The following is a 17,069-nucleotide window of genomic DNA, read 5'->3' as shown; positions in this document are numbered from 1 at the left end:
TAGTCTATTTGAAAATGTAAGGTGTAGGTGCAGTTATTTTCGTATTTATTAATCACTCAAGTGATTTTATGTTGAAAGTTTGTTCAAATGTTTCTGGGTGTTTTATTTGGTCATCCTACTGACATTTATCCCCTTTTCTTAACAACGATAACTGATGTTAATATAATACCAACAAGGTTATAATCTAAAATGATATTATTTTTATTTTCATCATTGAAGTAACATTTAATTTGCATTTCTAGCCTTGACCGGTTGACAACTCTAGTTTCCCCATGTTATATAAATCTACCAATACCCCCTATTTAGAAGTAGTACTATATCTACATCACGCATTTCCTTCCTGTGAAAGTCCTTTCCCTTGTTAATTGACATATATATCATGTATATCATTAATTACCTCTACGTTTATCTACAGAGTTAATGGCTTGGAGAAGTAACATCGTGTTAGTCTCTGTGTACTCAACAAATACCAGTAATAACTTCAGTGAAGTCTTCACCACCAAACGAAACTGAAATAGAAATAAAACATTGTAGTCAACAAATACTAGTAATAACTTCAGTGAAGTCTTCACTACCAAACGAAACTGAAATAGAAATAAAACATTGTAGTCAACAAATACTAGAAATAACATATAAAGAGTAACTATGTTTGTGCATCTGAGCCTTGGTTCTTAGTATGGTCAACCAAGGTTACATAAGAAAGTCCCTTGGTTAAGTAAGTGCATATGCCCTGACCATGAACGTATAAATATTAACCTATTCTGACCATCAAATCTACCTTAATCCCCAACAAATGATATAAATAGTTGTGGGAAAATCTTTACAGATGTTGATCCTGAATAGGGTTAGATGGAAATCTTTTATACAAATATCTTCACTTTTCAAATTTTATCAAACAGAATGGCTATCAGTATTGCTTTTTGAAAATATAGATACGTGAAAACCTCAAAAAGATGTATGCATAGGAAAATCATTTATTAAAAAATATTACAAACACCCATTTATACTGAATTGATATATAGGTGCTCTGGAAGGGTTTACACTTCCTTTCCCACAAAAATATTTGTTGGTAGTATAAAAGGTCACAACATGTTCAGATAACTGGATGCTAACAACTGGTTTCATGTCATTCAAATAATATTACTGTCATTTATAGAAATATGATTTACTTTAGCTTATTTAGCTAAAGGGTGAATTTAAGTTCTTCCTGTATTTAACACAAAGGGAATTTTATATTATAAACAAAAGTCACAACAGGGTCACTGTTAGGCAAAGGAACATGACTTTCTATTTTGTTAAAGGGCTCATCTCAAGTTTGAGAAATGTTAGTCCTTCTGTTCAGTTTACCGTTCAGCCGAATAGTTTATTTTTTTAAACAATATCTTGTAAAAGTCTTTCCATTGTACTATAAGAGAAATGCGCTTCAACCTTGAAAAATCTGAATGGTGATTGAAACTTTGAATGGTCGATCATAGTGACCCATATTATTTGAAGATGGACCCATGCTTAAGTGAGCAAAGGTACATTAATATACATTGTACCCATCAAAAATATAACCTCAGATAACAGAACACTAATCGAGAGAAAATTGATTATACAGGAAATGTTCTAAAAAATTCATAGGACTTAAAATATAGTTATCTATAAAAGTAATTAATCTTTTAACACTGTTGCACAAAGATTTAACACAATGTGAAAGTGATATTTCCGTGACCTTGACTAAGGATAGCAGTTATTTGTGGATGTCAAACATAATACAAGTTGTCACAGAACACATAATATTGATGTGTAACCACATTAATTTGTCGCCTAACATATGTTTGGGGGGTTATCAACCTGTTAGATTTGTCACTAATTAATAAACCACAATTTCTTTACCCTTATCTTATAATAAAGATTTAACAATAATCGTGCACTGGCTTTTCAGAAAACCTCATTTATTTTAAACTTAGAATGTTAGATACCTTAAAACTGTCTTTCAGATTTGATAAATATTTTCTCTACCTTTAATTCAATTATTTTTTTACTCAGTATGTTGGTTTAAGTGGGATAGTATGCGGTTATTCATTTTGGGTGTTGTACCCATGTCATAACACAATTAATTGATTTACATGATACGCCATTATAAAACTGTTAGAATTTATTACAAAAATCAAGTGTCTACGGTGGGAAATTTATCAATAAATTCTGTAATATAACTATACTGAACAAAATCATTCAATCACATTTTAATCTTTCCCTCACAAAAATATGGGTCACAAAATCTGTCACCATGATTATAAAATAATTTTCGCTATTCGGCAAAACATTTTTCAATTTCAAATTCATTGAACTTTCTATTTGATAATCCTATTGAAAGTTGATTATCAAACTGTCGTCAATTTTCTGAGTTGGTGATCACTTATACCTGTTCAAAGTATTGCGTCACAAATACTTTTAACATTACATGTAGAGATTACGATGTAATATCAATTAGGATAACAAGTCGACCCTAATAATGTAAATAACATTTTTTCTAAATCCCCTTAAGTAAAATTGTTTTTTCACTTGAATGTCACTCCCACTTATTTCTTTGTAGATACACGTAGTAAACATAAATAAAAGGTAACTGAAAGTACACATCAACCTCTGTGTAGCAAGGAACAGAAAAATAATAAAATGTTATAAAATCAAAAAATGTATTGGAAAATAGTTTAGATCAAATACAATTTGTGCAAAAGAATTTGTGCCTTATATCTCTATAAGAAATATAAGACCAACAGATTGTTCCTTTAACTTCAAATTTTATCCTGCAACAAAAAGACATGAAGACCTGAATGAGAAAACATGAGATTTCATTGAAAACAGTTTTTTTTATCCTTATAAGTCAGTTAGTGTTCTTTCATAAAAGATCTTATACATTCATTCATTTGTAGTCTCATTCAGAGGATCATTACGAGGGTAAAAGACCAGATCTCTGTGAAATTCATGAGCCTAGAGTCCCTTAAATAGTTGTCTCCTACTGAAACCATAACAATTGATGCCCATGGTGGTCTCATTTTTATATGGATGTCTCCCTTTGTGGATAAGCAAGTGAAATTGAATAGACACTTTATGATAAGAAAAACAACCGGGACATTTGTACAACTATTTGATGGTCCATTATTTGTTTTGGATATCTACCTTTGAGGATAAAAGTGAATAAAGCCACTGTATGGTCTCGTTATGGTTTATAACTCCATTCATACCATCCACATACAGCATCACTTGACCCAAGGCTGAAAAATAAATATAAATTAATATAAGTATGGGTATGGGTACATATTTGAAGTGAATATTGCAGAATTGCTTTTTGGAATTAAATAATAGAATGTTTAGGAGATTAGAGCTTCTTGCACATATAATGTTTAAGTGAATGCACGAACAGTATATGCTAATTGAGTATATATGTTTCAACAAAAACATTTACTTCAATAGAAATTTATTCCAAGACTATCCTAGGTTCAATTGGTGGAAAGTACAAAAATCAGGGTTTAAAAAATGTGTATGAAGATTTCTTCCTTTTAAGTCACAACATGAGAAAATATGTTTTAATTTGTGGTGTTTAATGGATACAGGCTGTACTTACCGTTTCATTGTTGAGAAAATATATTTTAATTTGTGGTGTTTGTTTGGTTTAGTTCATCGTTTCATTGTTGAGAAAAAAATATCTTAATTTGTGGGCTTTATATAGCATGTTTATTCATTTATATAGAGTACAGTCTGTACTTATCCGTTTTATTGTTGAGAAATGTAAACATCTGTCTAGAGTTTGACAATACTAGTTTCCACAATTAGATATATTTCTTCTCCCAAGGACAGTGAGGGGTCAATGATTGCATGTGTTTAAAATTTACTTAAAAATTTAGTATCTTCACAAAACTGAAAATAAGGCAGACAAAGAAGTCTTATTTACTTTTTAAACACCCCTTTGATTACTCAAGCCTGAATGCAGTAATGAAAGATTAAATGCATGCGTTTTTTTGACAATATTTAAAAGGCTTTAAAATTTTGTTAGTCACGATTACCAATAAGAAAATTAAATCTGTAATAAGTTTTTGTTACAGGTAAAGATATCTATAATTGAATTATAATTACATGAAGATTGACTAATCTCTGAGTTGATATTATACCACAATAAACCAGGTGTACATTCCCATTTTCACAATATTATTGTTTTTCTTTTTAGAATTATTTTGAAAGATTTAGGTTAATTCTTCTTAATTTGGTATTGTAAAATCATTCAGGTCAGGGGATTTGTAAGAAACGGACTAACCTATTTCTGTTGACAATTACATATGAATATAAAGTGATGTGGGGAATATGTCAATGAGACAGCAACCCAACAACTAAGAAAGCAGTCAGGCACCTACATATATATAATTATGCTATTCTCACTAAAACATCAAGACATTTAAAAATTAGATAAATCTATTACATAATATGTCCCACGCTAAGAGGATGAAATTACTTCAGTGCAAAGTAGTTAAAATTTTAAACTTTTGAAGCCTACTTATGTAACAGCTTACCAAGAAGATAATGGTGAAAAAAATTAAGCCATGAGAATTATCACGAAATACAATCAACAATAATTCCTTCGTAGCTGTTATTTTTTTTTGTAGGGTCTTGCAGTCACAATTGAACTATAGACTACATGTACAGGCGTACAGGATTCAATTAGGAATGACTTACATGTAATCAGCTATGTTCATATTTAATTTATATGCAACCATAAAATTAACATGGCTTACAAAGTTACAAAACTAAATTTCTACATAGCACCACTGTTAGCCTACAATTGTCTTAAGTCTAACTTGTTGTCTTTGATTTAGATTCAAGAATGCACTTAAGTGAGGTTTTGGAATTTGTTTCAAATGTTTGGACTCCTTGGTGTTTTTCAATACAATACCATGTACCTAGGACCTAGTAAAATATTTTGCCCCATAACACCTTAATATCTTAACTTTCTGATTTATTTTTTTCAAATGCGCAGTAAAATACATTATGTAATGCATATATAGCCATTTATTACATCATGTACATCATTGCACAAGATGGAAAATTAAAATAAAATGACAACAAAGGGACACTGTTTAACACATTTGCATTAAATTGTTATTTATCAAATAGACAAAACGCTAACACCTTAAATAAATCTTATGAATTTGTGCTGTTTTTTTCCTATGAAATAGTGTTGGATCCCTTTATAATGTATTATTTTGAAAACAACTTCCTATCTGAAATAGTGTTTTAACTATTTTTGAGGGGACAGAACTGCAGAGGTTTATATCTGGGTTGCATTCAATATCGTAGCGGCTACAAAGTGCTACATAGATTTTGACTATTGAACGTGTAGCTATACACTAGTTGTTACATAGATATTGATAGCAGCTACATAGCTGTTTCGATATTGAACTCAACCCTGTTATTGCACTTTGTCATTGAGCCTTAACCTTTATATATATACCCACAACTTGTAACATGTATGCTCATTTAAGCATTTCACCAAGAAATTAGATAATCTTTTTATATGTATAAAGATGTTGGCAGACAGTTATCAATACCAGTAAAACAGTCAAGATTACAACAATTACAATGTTCTCATCCCCACCCCCCTCCTCTTATTAATACTGTGTTAAGTCCTATTTAACCTCCCACTTAGTACCCTATTAAGGTACATTATATTTAATTGAAGTGTAATAAAAGGCCATAATGTGGTGACCAGCCTACCATTACATGTTACACTTAACGTTCTGACTGGGTGACTTCAAGATCTCACCTACAGACAAGACGATCATCACTAAACCACAAGTTTATTTGTTTTATATTATGCACTTATTCTTTACCCAGAGCTATTTGTGGTTAGCATGACTCAGCAATTTTGGTTTATATTCTTTATTTTTATTTGTTTATAAAACAGTGTTATTCAGTGTAGTGATTCTTAGACTATAAATATAACTTGCTGTATGTTAAGGACCTAAGAGTAACCACAGAGAAAGTCTAGTGCAATTAAATGTTAGGGACAAGGATTTTAACTGAACAGCAACCAATAAGTTTTATTTATTCTCATCAAACAAAATAAAGTTTATCAAAAATTTTCATCAAAAGATCTATCAAATTTTAATAATATTGGTTAAGGAGACTGTTATAATTCTCCAATGAGAATAGTCCCAATTCTACAAGCATAAATTAGTAGAAAATAGAGTATATAGTTTAGTGGGGCGTCCTTTTCCACTGAACTAGTACATAATTCTATATAGGGGACAGCTGAAGGTGCGAGATTTTCTCACTACATTGAAGACCCATTGGTGGCCTTCGGCTGTTGTCTGCTCTATGGTCAGGGTTGTTGTTGCTTCGTCATATTCCCCATTTCCATTCTCAATTTTATAATGTTTATAGGATGAATAAAGGCTATTAAGTAAAAGATGACAGGTCTGTCTTATATTAAGTCATATATGTTAACAGAGACATAGTTTCTATTGAGGTCAATAGTATGTCAACAATAATCTTTAAAGCCCCACTACAAACTTGGAGTGGATGAGGAAATGAATTATGTTAGTAATCTTAAAACAAACAAATCCTTAGGAGGTCAATTAACATTTTATAAATACCGACTCAAACATCTTAGTCAATAAAAGGATGGCAAACTTTCAGTCTCCAAAAGATTAATAGACAATGAGACCAGCAAAGTTCCTCTTTTTTTTAATAGTAAATCAATGAATATCAGGAACGTATATAATATTATATATGTTCCTTAAATAGGAAACTGGGCACATTATGCTTATTTTTTCAAATGATTTGTTTAAAGCATATTATTGGACAACATAAATATTTTAATCTCAGTGACAAAATGAATACACCAAAAGTAGTTCAGAAACGAGTGTCTTCGTTCAGTAAATTTTCAGTATACAACAAGAATTTACCACTGCAAAATTGGAATAGAGAACCTACACTTAAATAAAGATTGAACCACACAGACCCTGACAAAAACTGATGGTATGACTGAATTGTTACTGCATTTTAATTATCTAACAACAGTTTAATTATACATTTTATAGGTTTAAATTGACTTTGTTGTTTTTGACTTCATGATTTAGAAAACATATTTATGACACCAAAGAAAGTGTTGACATAACTGGCTTAAACTATTTATCAGGTGTTATGAAATGCACACTTCAACACCATATCCAAATACCAATGATGATCAGGTGTAAAAATAAACACTCGCCATAAATTTCTCTCTTATACCATTTATTTGTTTTGAACTTGCCAATAAAGTTTAGTCCATATAAGTTTGTTATAAGTTTTATATCCATCCATATTTTTACAATAAATAGCTGTATATAAGTATGATAATAAATATGTATAAACACTAAGTAGGAAAACATCGTTAAATCAATATTACGGTTCTCTTTATTATTCATGGGGTCGATGTCTTCTAATGGATATGATTTACCAATTATTAATAATGAGACATTAAATATTACAGTGTAGGTCCTTATTACTAGTTATATTTTCCGTGAATGTGATACATTTAGTTTGTAGTCATTAAATGATATATTTTCTTTTCTTTTATTACCTTTTTTTTACGAAGAAAAAACTATTTTTATTATGTGTTATGATTACAAGTTATGTTATGATTGTTTGTTGTTTACTCTCAATGATTCCTGATCAAACAAAGCCTTCAGAAATACTGAAAATCCTTGAAAATTATCTACAGATAAGGACAGATCGAGCCCTTTTAAAAAAGGGGGGGGGGCAACCATATGTCCCCAATCAAATGCATTAAACATCAGGAAAAAAGGGTAGGTTCCAATCCCCACTGGATCCGCTACTGACAGATATACTTTTTTTTTATAAATTTCAATGTATCTAATAGATTCACAATGCATTTCAAACATTTGTCATTAGATTTAACAAACTTCAAAACACTTGACCAATAAATAACTCATCAAAAATTGAACTTCTTCACCCTTTAAAGTATATAAATTATATGCACAAAAATGAAACATTAGTATTTTTAAAACTTCAAACTGTTTAAAGGATGAAGTATTTATAATATGAATCAATAGCTGTGTTGTCAGGTAACGAGAGGTAACAGGTAAATGGTATTGACATTCTTCATCTATTTACAGGAAATGAAAACTGATACTCCAGGACTAAATATGATTATTTATTGGTGATTTCTAATTTATTAACATTTTTGTTTATTTAAAATGGGCAGAGTACAACTTAACTAAATTTAATTTATTAGAGTCCAAGACTACCCCACCTGTTACTTTTACAAAATCATTTTTAAATGCAAAAATTTATTTAATTGTTGTAATGGGCAAAGTACAAAACTTAAATATATATATTGAATTTATGTTAACAGTTCAAGACATCACCACCTCCCATATTTTTGCAATATCATTTTCAATGCAGGAATTGTCCCTTATATTTGTATTAACCAGGATGTTGTTAATAAATCATTAATTGATGTAAAATTGTACCCTGAAGCTATCCAATAAAATACACAAATTAATATTCCATTACTGCTAACTATGTACGTCCATTATAAACAAACAATGGAAAGAATTTACCATTGACAAAAGAACACAAAAAATTATGCAAAACAAAAGTTATCCTATATATTTACAGCACAAATGTAGCTTTTGTATAGATTAGCATTTAAAAATTATGCAGTTAAAATTAATTAGTTTTTAACAATGAAATAAATGGATTACACATATCTATAATTTGAATGCAGACAAATAATTGAAATTACATATTTTGTAATCTGTTTGAGTAAATTAAAAGAAAATGCCATGTCAGCTGTTACCAATACATAGCCCGATGTAAATTGGAAAGATTTTGAAATCGGTTAAACTAACTGTAACAAAATTTTTACAAACACTTGCTTTAATAAAGATTACATTACAAGCTTGATTTAAGTAACTATTAAATGAAAGCTGACACTGATCTTAAAGTTTAATTGACTCTCAACGAGGCAAAATATAATATGCTGCCTAAAACATGTAAAAACTGTCAACAGATTTGCCTTGTTGCTCTGAATGTTTCTAGGTTTTGTCGTTGGGCCTAACACACCAAAGTTAAGACTGGATCTTATTCTTATGGCAGAATTATGTTCTGTGGATCTAGATTACACTTAAATCACTTATAATCATTACAGACATTTCATTAATTACTTCTTGGGGTTAAGATCTTTCTGCTAGATGTGTAAAACTAATAAGCAGATAATATATCCATAACATATAACACTTACCACGAAGTATGTAGTTCTGATAATTCTGGTCCGCCTCAGATCCAACTTTAATGAGACAGTCCAGTCCATCATTGTTAACAAACTCATGAACCAAATCTTTATCATCCTGTACAAGATATAACGAAGAATTTCTAAAGTTAGTCAAATTGTCATAGCGATTATATGGTATGATCAGAACCATGTTTTAACACAAATTAAATTTCAGCAAATAAATTTGAACATCCAAATGTGTAAAACGTGTAGGATAAATTGATTAAGGTTTTTGACCAACACAGTTATTTTGAAAAGGAAGTGCATTTTAAGAATTTTATGAATGACTTACATTGTAGAGGGGGAAAAAATCAAAAACTGTTACAAACACATACTTATGAATGAATACTGAATCATATACCTTTATCAATTTGATGTGGTTTAACTCAAAAACCTTATTTTGAGGGTTTGCAACTATAAAAAGAGTTTTGAACATGTCTGTGGTTTGTTTGAAGTGTTAAACTCAAGTATTGGAACATGTAGAAGTCAAGTCCCCTTTCCATATCACAAGAAAGGCTATTGTTTGTGTAGGTATGACCACTGCATCAGCTGGTACAAATCAAACTGAAGCTTTGAGTCTCTTTACTCTAAATGCAATGCATTCATTCACCTCGGGTGGTCTACACGTCCTTAAGGTAAATTATTATTGTGTTTCGTGTCATATAATAAGTACTAAACAGTAGTCTCTAGTCTGGGACTTCATGTCAACTATTGGTATGCATGTAATTAGATTTTGTACTAAGATGTATGTTGTACCTGAAATATCTGTTTGAGTGAAAATAATGCTCTTCTAAGTTCTCTGCCATGGGAATTTAGTAGTTTTTCTGAAATAAAAAGAAACATTGCAATATAAACTTTTAAAAATTATTTTTTCAACTTTTAAATTTATATACATCTAATGAACGGAGCCAGATAAGACCACATACACTAGATGTCTAAGTCCCTTTTTTGTATGTATTTGTATCCATTCTGATAGAAAGGGGTGAATGAGTTCAATTCAAAACACTCACTATTGTTTTAGCAAGAATTTTAGCATACTTGTATATTGTTTGTCACTGCAGTCGGCTTTAATTTGTGAATAAACTTAGCCTGGAGTGCCAAATAGAACCACAGAACTTCAACAGAAAATTTTAGTAAGAGTTGCATCTAAGTTTATCTTATTTTTAAAACAACAGAATGTGTACTTTAATCTTAAAATACTTAGACAGTCTCAAGAGCAGGTTAAAGGTCAATACAGATGAACACACGACAGATTATCTATACGGGACTCTTTATCCCATAGCTTGACTTAGTCTTTGTATACAGAAAGACCATCTTTCTGTACATCCCTATCTATCTTATTGTTTAAAGTCAATGACATTAATACACCTATTACACAGTTAAATGAATGTGACAATCAACTTATTTCCTACTGACCAACTTTACAAGAAAATACTTAGTACAACTAGTATAGCATTGGACAGGGGTATTTACTTATCATAAAATATTTAACATTCTTAACAAGACAATTTAACAACAATTATCAGTGACCCGGGTAAAATTATCAATACTAGCTATAGATTTTAAACTTCAAAACCAAAATGAACAATAAAAGGAAATGTAAACTTCAGCTTGATTAAGATTGAAATGTCGTTAAGGTTGCCCTCAAGTGTGGTATGTGTCAACACTTTACTGCACTAAGCACTGTAGTCTAAAGATGTAAGTAAATAAATTGTAACACTTATATCTTTATATATATACTTGATTTAAGGACTAAGGACCTATGTAATGGACAAATAAACTATTTGTATTGGATAATTAGGTACACTGTTCGGCCTATCTCTATATACTTGATTTAAGGACTAAGGACCTAGGTATTGGATAATTAGGTACATTCCTAGACCAATTATCTGCTGTGACGAACCAGACCCATAATGTTTCACTCTTACTTGACACTTCTTTTGTAGTCAACAAATGTTGTCAGCAAATATTTTTGATAAAATGATAAATATGACTTTTTACAGAAACTGTCATGATAAAGCAAAATACTTTCCTTTACTAAATTTTTAATGTTGTTAAAATAAAAAGCTGACACATTCCATAAAATTATCATGACCTATTGTAACAACTTGAACAAAATAAACTCTTTCACCACTTTTGCTTCTTCTTTTATTATGAGCAGGGGTTTGAGGAAGGGGGGGGGGGGGGGGAGATTCTCAGATATATATATATATAAAACCAACACAATCATGTTGTTTTCAATTTAGACTAGCTTATCTATACTGTATACATGATAGAGGGTACAACATATATAATCTTATTAAATGTGCCTTTTATCATCAATTTATGTACTGCATTCAAACTTGTAAAGTGCAAGAAGGTACATGTAGCTCAAAAATCAATAAATGTAAAATTTACAGATGAAATGATTCAATATCTAATATAAGTATGGATCATGTATAAAATTTGTAAGATGTTTTGATAAATATGATGTAATATATATATGTAATAATTCTGACATGAGATTTGACAAATTATGTTGTAAACCAGTCTGGTCTGTTAAACAATTAAAAGTTATGGTTGACTTGTAAAACAGATCTGTACTAAAGTAACCATGAAATCAAGGTTCTGTTGCAATTGTTTAAATCTAATTTGTTCACTTAGGAGTATTTCTTAAAGAGAATAATCTGATACAAAATTAAACTACATGATCTTTTCCTGTTTACCAGTTTACCAGAACTTTTTCTTCAATTTTTTTTTTTTTTTAGGGGGGGGGAGTTGGATCAGTTTCACAAGCTGTAGATTTATGGAATATGGATAAATCAGTTGTCTTATTTTCATGTTGCCATTTGAATATATCTTTTAAATTTTTTAAACTTTTTGAATAAATTAGAAAATAAATAAATATCCTTTCATATATATGTATTCAAATCATGTTAAAGATCTTTAATCAAATGTTTATTTCATATGCAGTTGTCTAGTCTTCAAAAGCTGACAACATAAAATTTCTATACCTTTTAATACTAATAAAGTACTGTCATGACTTTTATGAGTCATCTACTACATAAAATACAACACGAAAATCCAACAAAAAGTATGTATATAAAGAAATGAATAAATATGTATATATCAATTCAATCCTACACCACCTTTGTTGACAAAGAAATCTAGTTATGATCATTTGTCATTTTTTATTGACTTTCAAATATTTATTACACCCTAAATGCAGTAACTATTTATTTAGTATACACAATAAGAAATTCCAATAATTGTAATACATGTATGATTGAGTTAATATTTATACTTAGATTAAGGTTTAAAGACCACCATAAGATAGTTATACACTTTGATACCTTCTTAGATCAGTGACAATGAAAGCTGAATACCACAGGGGGTTAGGTCATAATCAAATATTAAAGCTTTAAAAACACAGTTAGATAACATTAATACGCTTTATGTCATTTGTTTACATGTTGACAAGACATTGGAATGGGGATTTAGTGGAGAAAGAATTCAATAAATTACTGTATAGAAATCAAATACATCATTAAACTAGAAGTTGGGAATAAAATAGAAACATGAAGTTCGAAAAGAAATACAGCAATATTCAACAAGGAAGGTGTTAAAATCATGTACACATACATTGTATATACTATCTACAGTTTTTAGTAATAGCATTCTGAAATAAAAGTAGTAGTTTTGTTCATGAAATCTGTCCCCCTAGAGTCGGGCCATTTGACATCACACACTAGTTGGTCAAAAAGGTTTAGGGTGATTGACTTTGAAAAGGACTTCCCATAACCAGTAGGATATTTTTTTACACTTTGTCATCTTGGGTGTGTTTAAAAAAAACAAATAGACCCTCTAGCAAAAAACTATAATATTTCTCTCTTTATAAATTATATACATGTATATATATTTGAATTCTCTGTCATTTGGTCTCTAGTTGGAGAGTTGTATCATATATATTTTATATCAATAAAATGTGAACTTAGAAAATATTATGCTGAGCTCAGCATTTTGTTATATCAATATATGTGCACATTGAACATTTATTACAAACTGAAATTAGTTTTATATATAAGTCATTCTGAATCAGTTTGGAAAACATTCTATACTAATACAATATGTACATGTACATGTAGCAGGTTGTGTTCACTGGGACAAAAATATTGTAAATGAGTTAAAGAAAAAGTATCTGTATACATGTACATGTAGCAGGCCTTCACTTGGGAATGGAGTTAAAGAAAAAGTATCTACATTATCAATCAAAATACTTTGACAAGGTCACCAAGTCCTTGTATAATATGTATTAATTTACATGTGATTACTTACCTATAACTGCATGTACTCTTACTGTAAGCTGTGTTCGTAAAATCAAAGCATTCTTCCTTCTACAAAACAGAAGTTCAACATAGATTTAGCCACATGTGCTAGAATATTGGTACAGGAAACATAGCCAAGTGCTTATGAAGTTGTGATGCAGGCCAATATGAATTTTAAAATTTGAAGTTTGACAGTACATGTATCATTATCAAAAGCAGGTTAAATTTAATAGGTCATTTATAATACATAAGATTCCAGATTTTCAATTACCATGTTTAAATTGAGGCTAAACAAAATCAAAATAAGGCTTACACAGAAAGTCTGAAGAAAAATCATATTCTGAACAAATTTTTACAGCAAACAAAATTTTGAAAGAAATTATCTATTTAATCTTATCATGTCATATTTTCAAGCAAGTTGGGAAAAGATTATACTTAAGATTTTTTTTGGAAATCGTACATGTATAAATTGAGTTTTTATTGAAATAAAGACAATGAGCTATAGATGTAAATCTAAATTAACTTCTAACCAATATTGTATACATTATACGATAATTGCAATATTGGCTAGAATATCGTACTACGGAAGGAAACAGGAAATACAGGTTGTATTTAGTAACTTGTCTGATAACATGAGATAAACTTTACATGAATTTGTTGATAAAACCACATGCTGTTTAAGATTTGTACCAGCTTTTAACATTCTTCAACAAAACATGCATTTCTGATCAATGTTTGGATTCACTCAAAAACAAACCAGAGGCTTAAAGTGGTCAATGTATAATTTCATATAATTTCTGATTAATAATATTACTTAAAGCTATGATGTTGCCTAACATTTGTTAAGAGCTAAAGATAGCTTATTGTTTTTTCGGGTAGTTATTATAAATTTTTCACTGTAAGACATTTCATATAAATTGTCAATTTTTTGGGCTAGAATACAGGTGGATTGTCGGACAAACAGCAACTAATCTTACAATAAAAAAACCATCTAAATGAACAAAAGTATTAAAATATCACCAACGATATTACTAACTTGCTGGACAGTTAACACACACAACGTTTAGTTAATGTTAATATTAAAATATTGCCTAGAATATCTAATGGAAAAAATATGGATGGGTTAAACTTGTTTTCTCTGCATGAAATATTTCAATCCCATTTCCAAATTTATGACCATGATGACAGTCAGCATCCTTTAAATGCAAAATTACTTTATGATGAAAAGAAAGTCTTTTTTTTATAAACTATAGACTTGTGTTTATCAGGTTAGCAAATGTCAAAATATTTGTTAGTTAATTGAAGCATTAAAATCACACTCTGTACTGAAACTAAATGAAATCTATACCTAAATTAAAAAAAGTTATTAATAATTTCTAATATATCTACATGGACTGTTACATTGTGCAAATCATCACTCAGTACCCATTCTTTTGTTTGCTACAAACACCATTCTTAAATCCTTCCACTGACTCAAACCTCGGAAAAATTCCAAAACCATTCAAATTGTAACAAATTTTAAAATACTGCCTTTTTTAAGGAGAAACAAAAAATCTCCAAGGCAACCAAAACATAACATACCTTTCTTCACTTTGTTTTTTGCTACAATAAAATGATATTACAGAATACTTTGTTGACTGAAACTCAGAATCAAGGGAGATAATACATGTAGCTGTCCTAACTTTGCTTACTACATGTACATCGTACAAGGATTTTGTTTTGAATGTGTAAAGAAGAAACTAAAATTACTTAATGTCCTTACACGTGAAAAAAAAATGCTCCAGAACAAAATATTCAGTTCAAAAGGAGTTCAAAATGAAAATTTCAATTTTAAATTTAACCTCCATATACAGTATATATACAGAATTATACAGATACATGATTTTTTATCTTGGGAACAAAGACAAAGACCCCTACCCCAAAAAACAATGTGTCAGTATTCATGTCTTACTCAAATAGGCAGGAAACACTCACTACTGCATACAACATTATATCTTATCACAAACACAACAAACAAATCACTGTTTTAAGGACATATAAATGTCATGTTACAGAATTGCTAATTATTTCTTTGGTCCAACAGAATTCATCAGCAGTTTGGAATTAAAGCACAAAATGTAAACTAAACAAAGACAAATGCTAACATTACAGTATAGTACTGAGCATACAAAGTAGACATATGTACATGTACATCTATACAACAAAATAATATAATTATTTCTTAATTTATCTAAAATTTCTAACATCGCACATGTTGCATGACAACGACAAACTTATTATTAATTTCATGACATCATTACCAGACAATTTAAAACTTACTGGTCTTGAAATCCTTCTAACTCTTCTCCTTGTTCATCTAAATTAGTTTCAAGATCTAAATAAGTTCCATAATCTCCCTGAGTTCCATTGTGATAGCGGTAAATCTGTAATGCACAGTCTTCAAGCTGCAAAAGTAAAAGTTCATATAGTTTTAAGAAAATATCAAAACAAAGCACATTATCCAGTGGTACAAATTACCAGAAACTTTATTGAAATCATATCCATTAACATAAGAATAACTAATATATTTTCTACATTTCTACATGTATATTTATAAATTGTGAGACCTTCCATTAGTCAATGTACATGAATACATGTACATGATGAATGTAATATAATGCATGAAAAGAAGTGAATAATTGTCACATGCATCACATCTTATATACATAGCTGCATGTAATCTAATGGCATGTCCCTTCGTTGTTGCAATTGCAATGCCAGGTGCAAGCCAAGAAAAATACAAATGTTGTACAATTTGTTTTTCCTTGAAAAATGTTCAACTAATTTTTCCAAATGATTTTTATAGTTCGTTCTTACGTTGTACAGTCATACCACTATACCAGGTTAGGGGAGGGTTAGGATCCTGCTAACATCCTCAACCCATCCACATTCTCTATGTAGTGCCTGTTCCAAGTCAGGAGCGAGTAATTCAGTGGTTGTCGTTTGATGCTGTGTTACATATTTGATTTTAGTTGAATTTTTGTACATAAATAAGGCCGTTACATACATGTTTGTATGGACAAAATTGTTCTACAGGGAATTATTTTTAAGTCTTCACAATGTTTTTTACTAATTATTTTTTTAATTATAGTATATAACAAGCTTCAAGCAATGCATAAAGACATGTAAAATTAAACACCCCTGATAAAATTCACATGCAAATGCAGCAACATACAATGTATATGTATAAAAACATCATAAACTAGTTTTAGAACTTTTATCTTAAATGTACATGTTATGCAAGCTTCCTTTTTATATTCAGACTTTGTTGATTTAAAAGGCTGCTAGTGTGTGTTTATGTTGATCCCTCTGTTGTTCAGAGCACCCCTCAAGAGCGGAGAGCATACAGTGGAATCCATGTACAAATGTATACGTGTAGGTTAGTTAATGCTAATTGGGGATGTGTCAGTAGA

General features: G+C 29.9%; 1 protein-coding gene across 3 annotated transcripts in view; it reads right to left on the bottom strand.

The window, feature by feature from the left end:
- LOC134722066 (FH1/FH2 domain-containing protein 3-like) overlaps window positions 1-17,069 on the bottom strand; it is an 81,793-nt gene that overhangs the window by 25,574 nt on the left and 39,150 nt on the right. For all 3 annotated transcript variants that reach the window (XM_063585520.1, XM_063585521.1, XM_063585522.1), the window contains 7 exons: window positions 15,937-16,061; window positions 15,199-15,219; window positions 13,628-13,686; window positions 10,070-10,137; window positions 9,284-9,389; window positions 3,163-3,257; window positions 398-509 (listed from right to left, as the gene is read on the bottom strand). In XM_063585520.1, the coding sequence (XP_063441590.1) occupies window positions 398-509; window positions 3,163-3,257; window positions 9,284-9,389; window positions 10,070-10,137; window positions 13,628-13,686; window positions 15,199-15,219; window positions 15,937-16,061 (586 nt within the window). The remainder of the gene's footprint in view (window positions 1-397; window positions 510-3,162; window positions 3,258-9,283; window positions 9,390-10,069; window positions 10,138-13,627; window positions 13,687-15,198; window positions 15,220-15,936; window positions 16,062-17,069) is intronic.

This window comes from Mytilus trossulus, chromosome 6, assembly GCF_036588685.1.
Source record: "Mytilus trossulus isolate FHL-02 chromosome 6, PNRI_Mtr1.1.1.hap1, whole genome shotgun sequence".
Lineage (NCBI taxonomy): Eukaryota > Metazoa > Mollusca > Bivalvia > Mytilida > Mytilidae > Mytilus > Mytilus trossulus.
The sequence above is the reverse complement of the archived record's forward strand: the minus strand, read 5'-3'. Positions and strand labels throughout refer to the sequence as shown.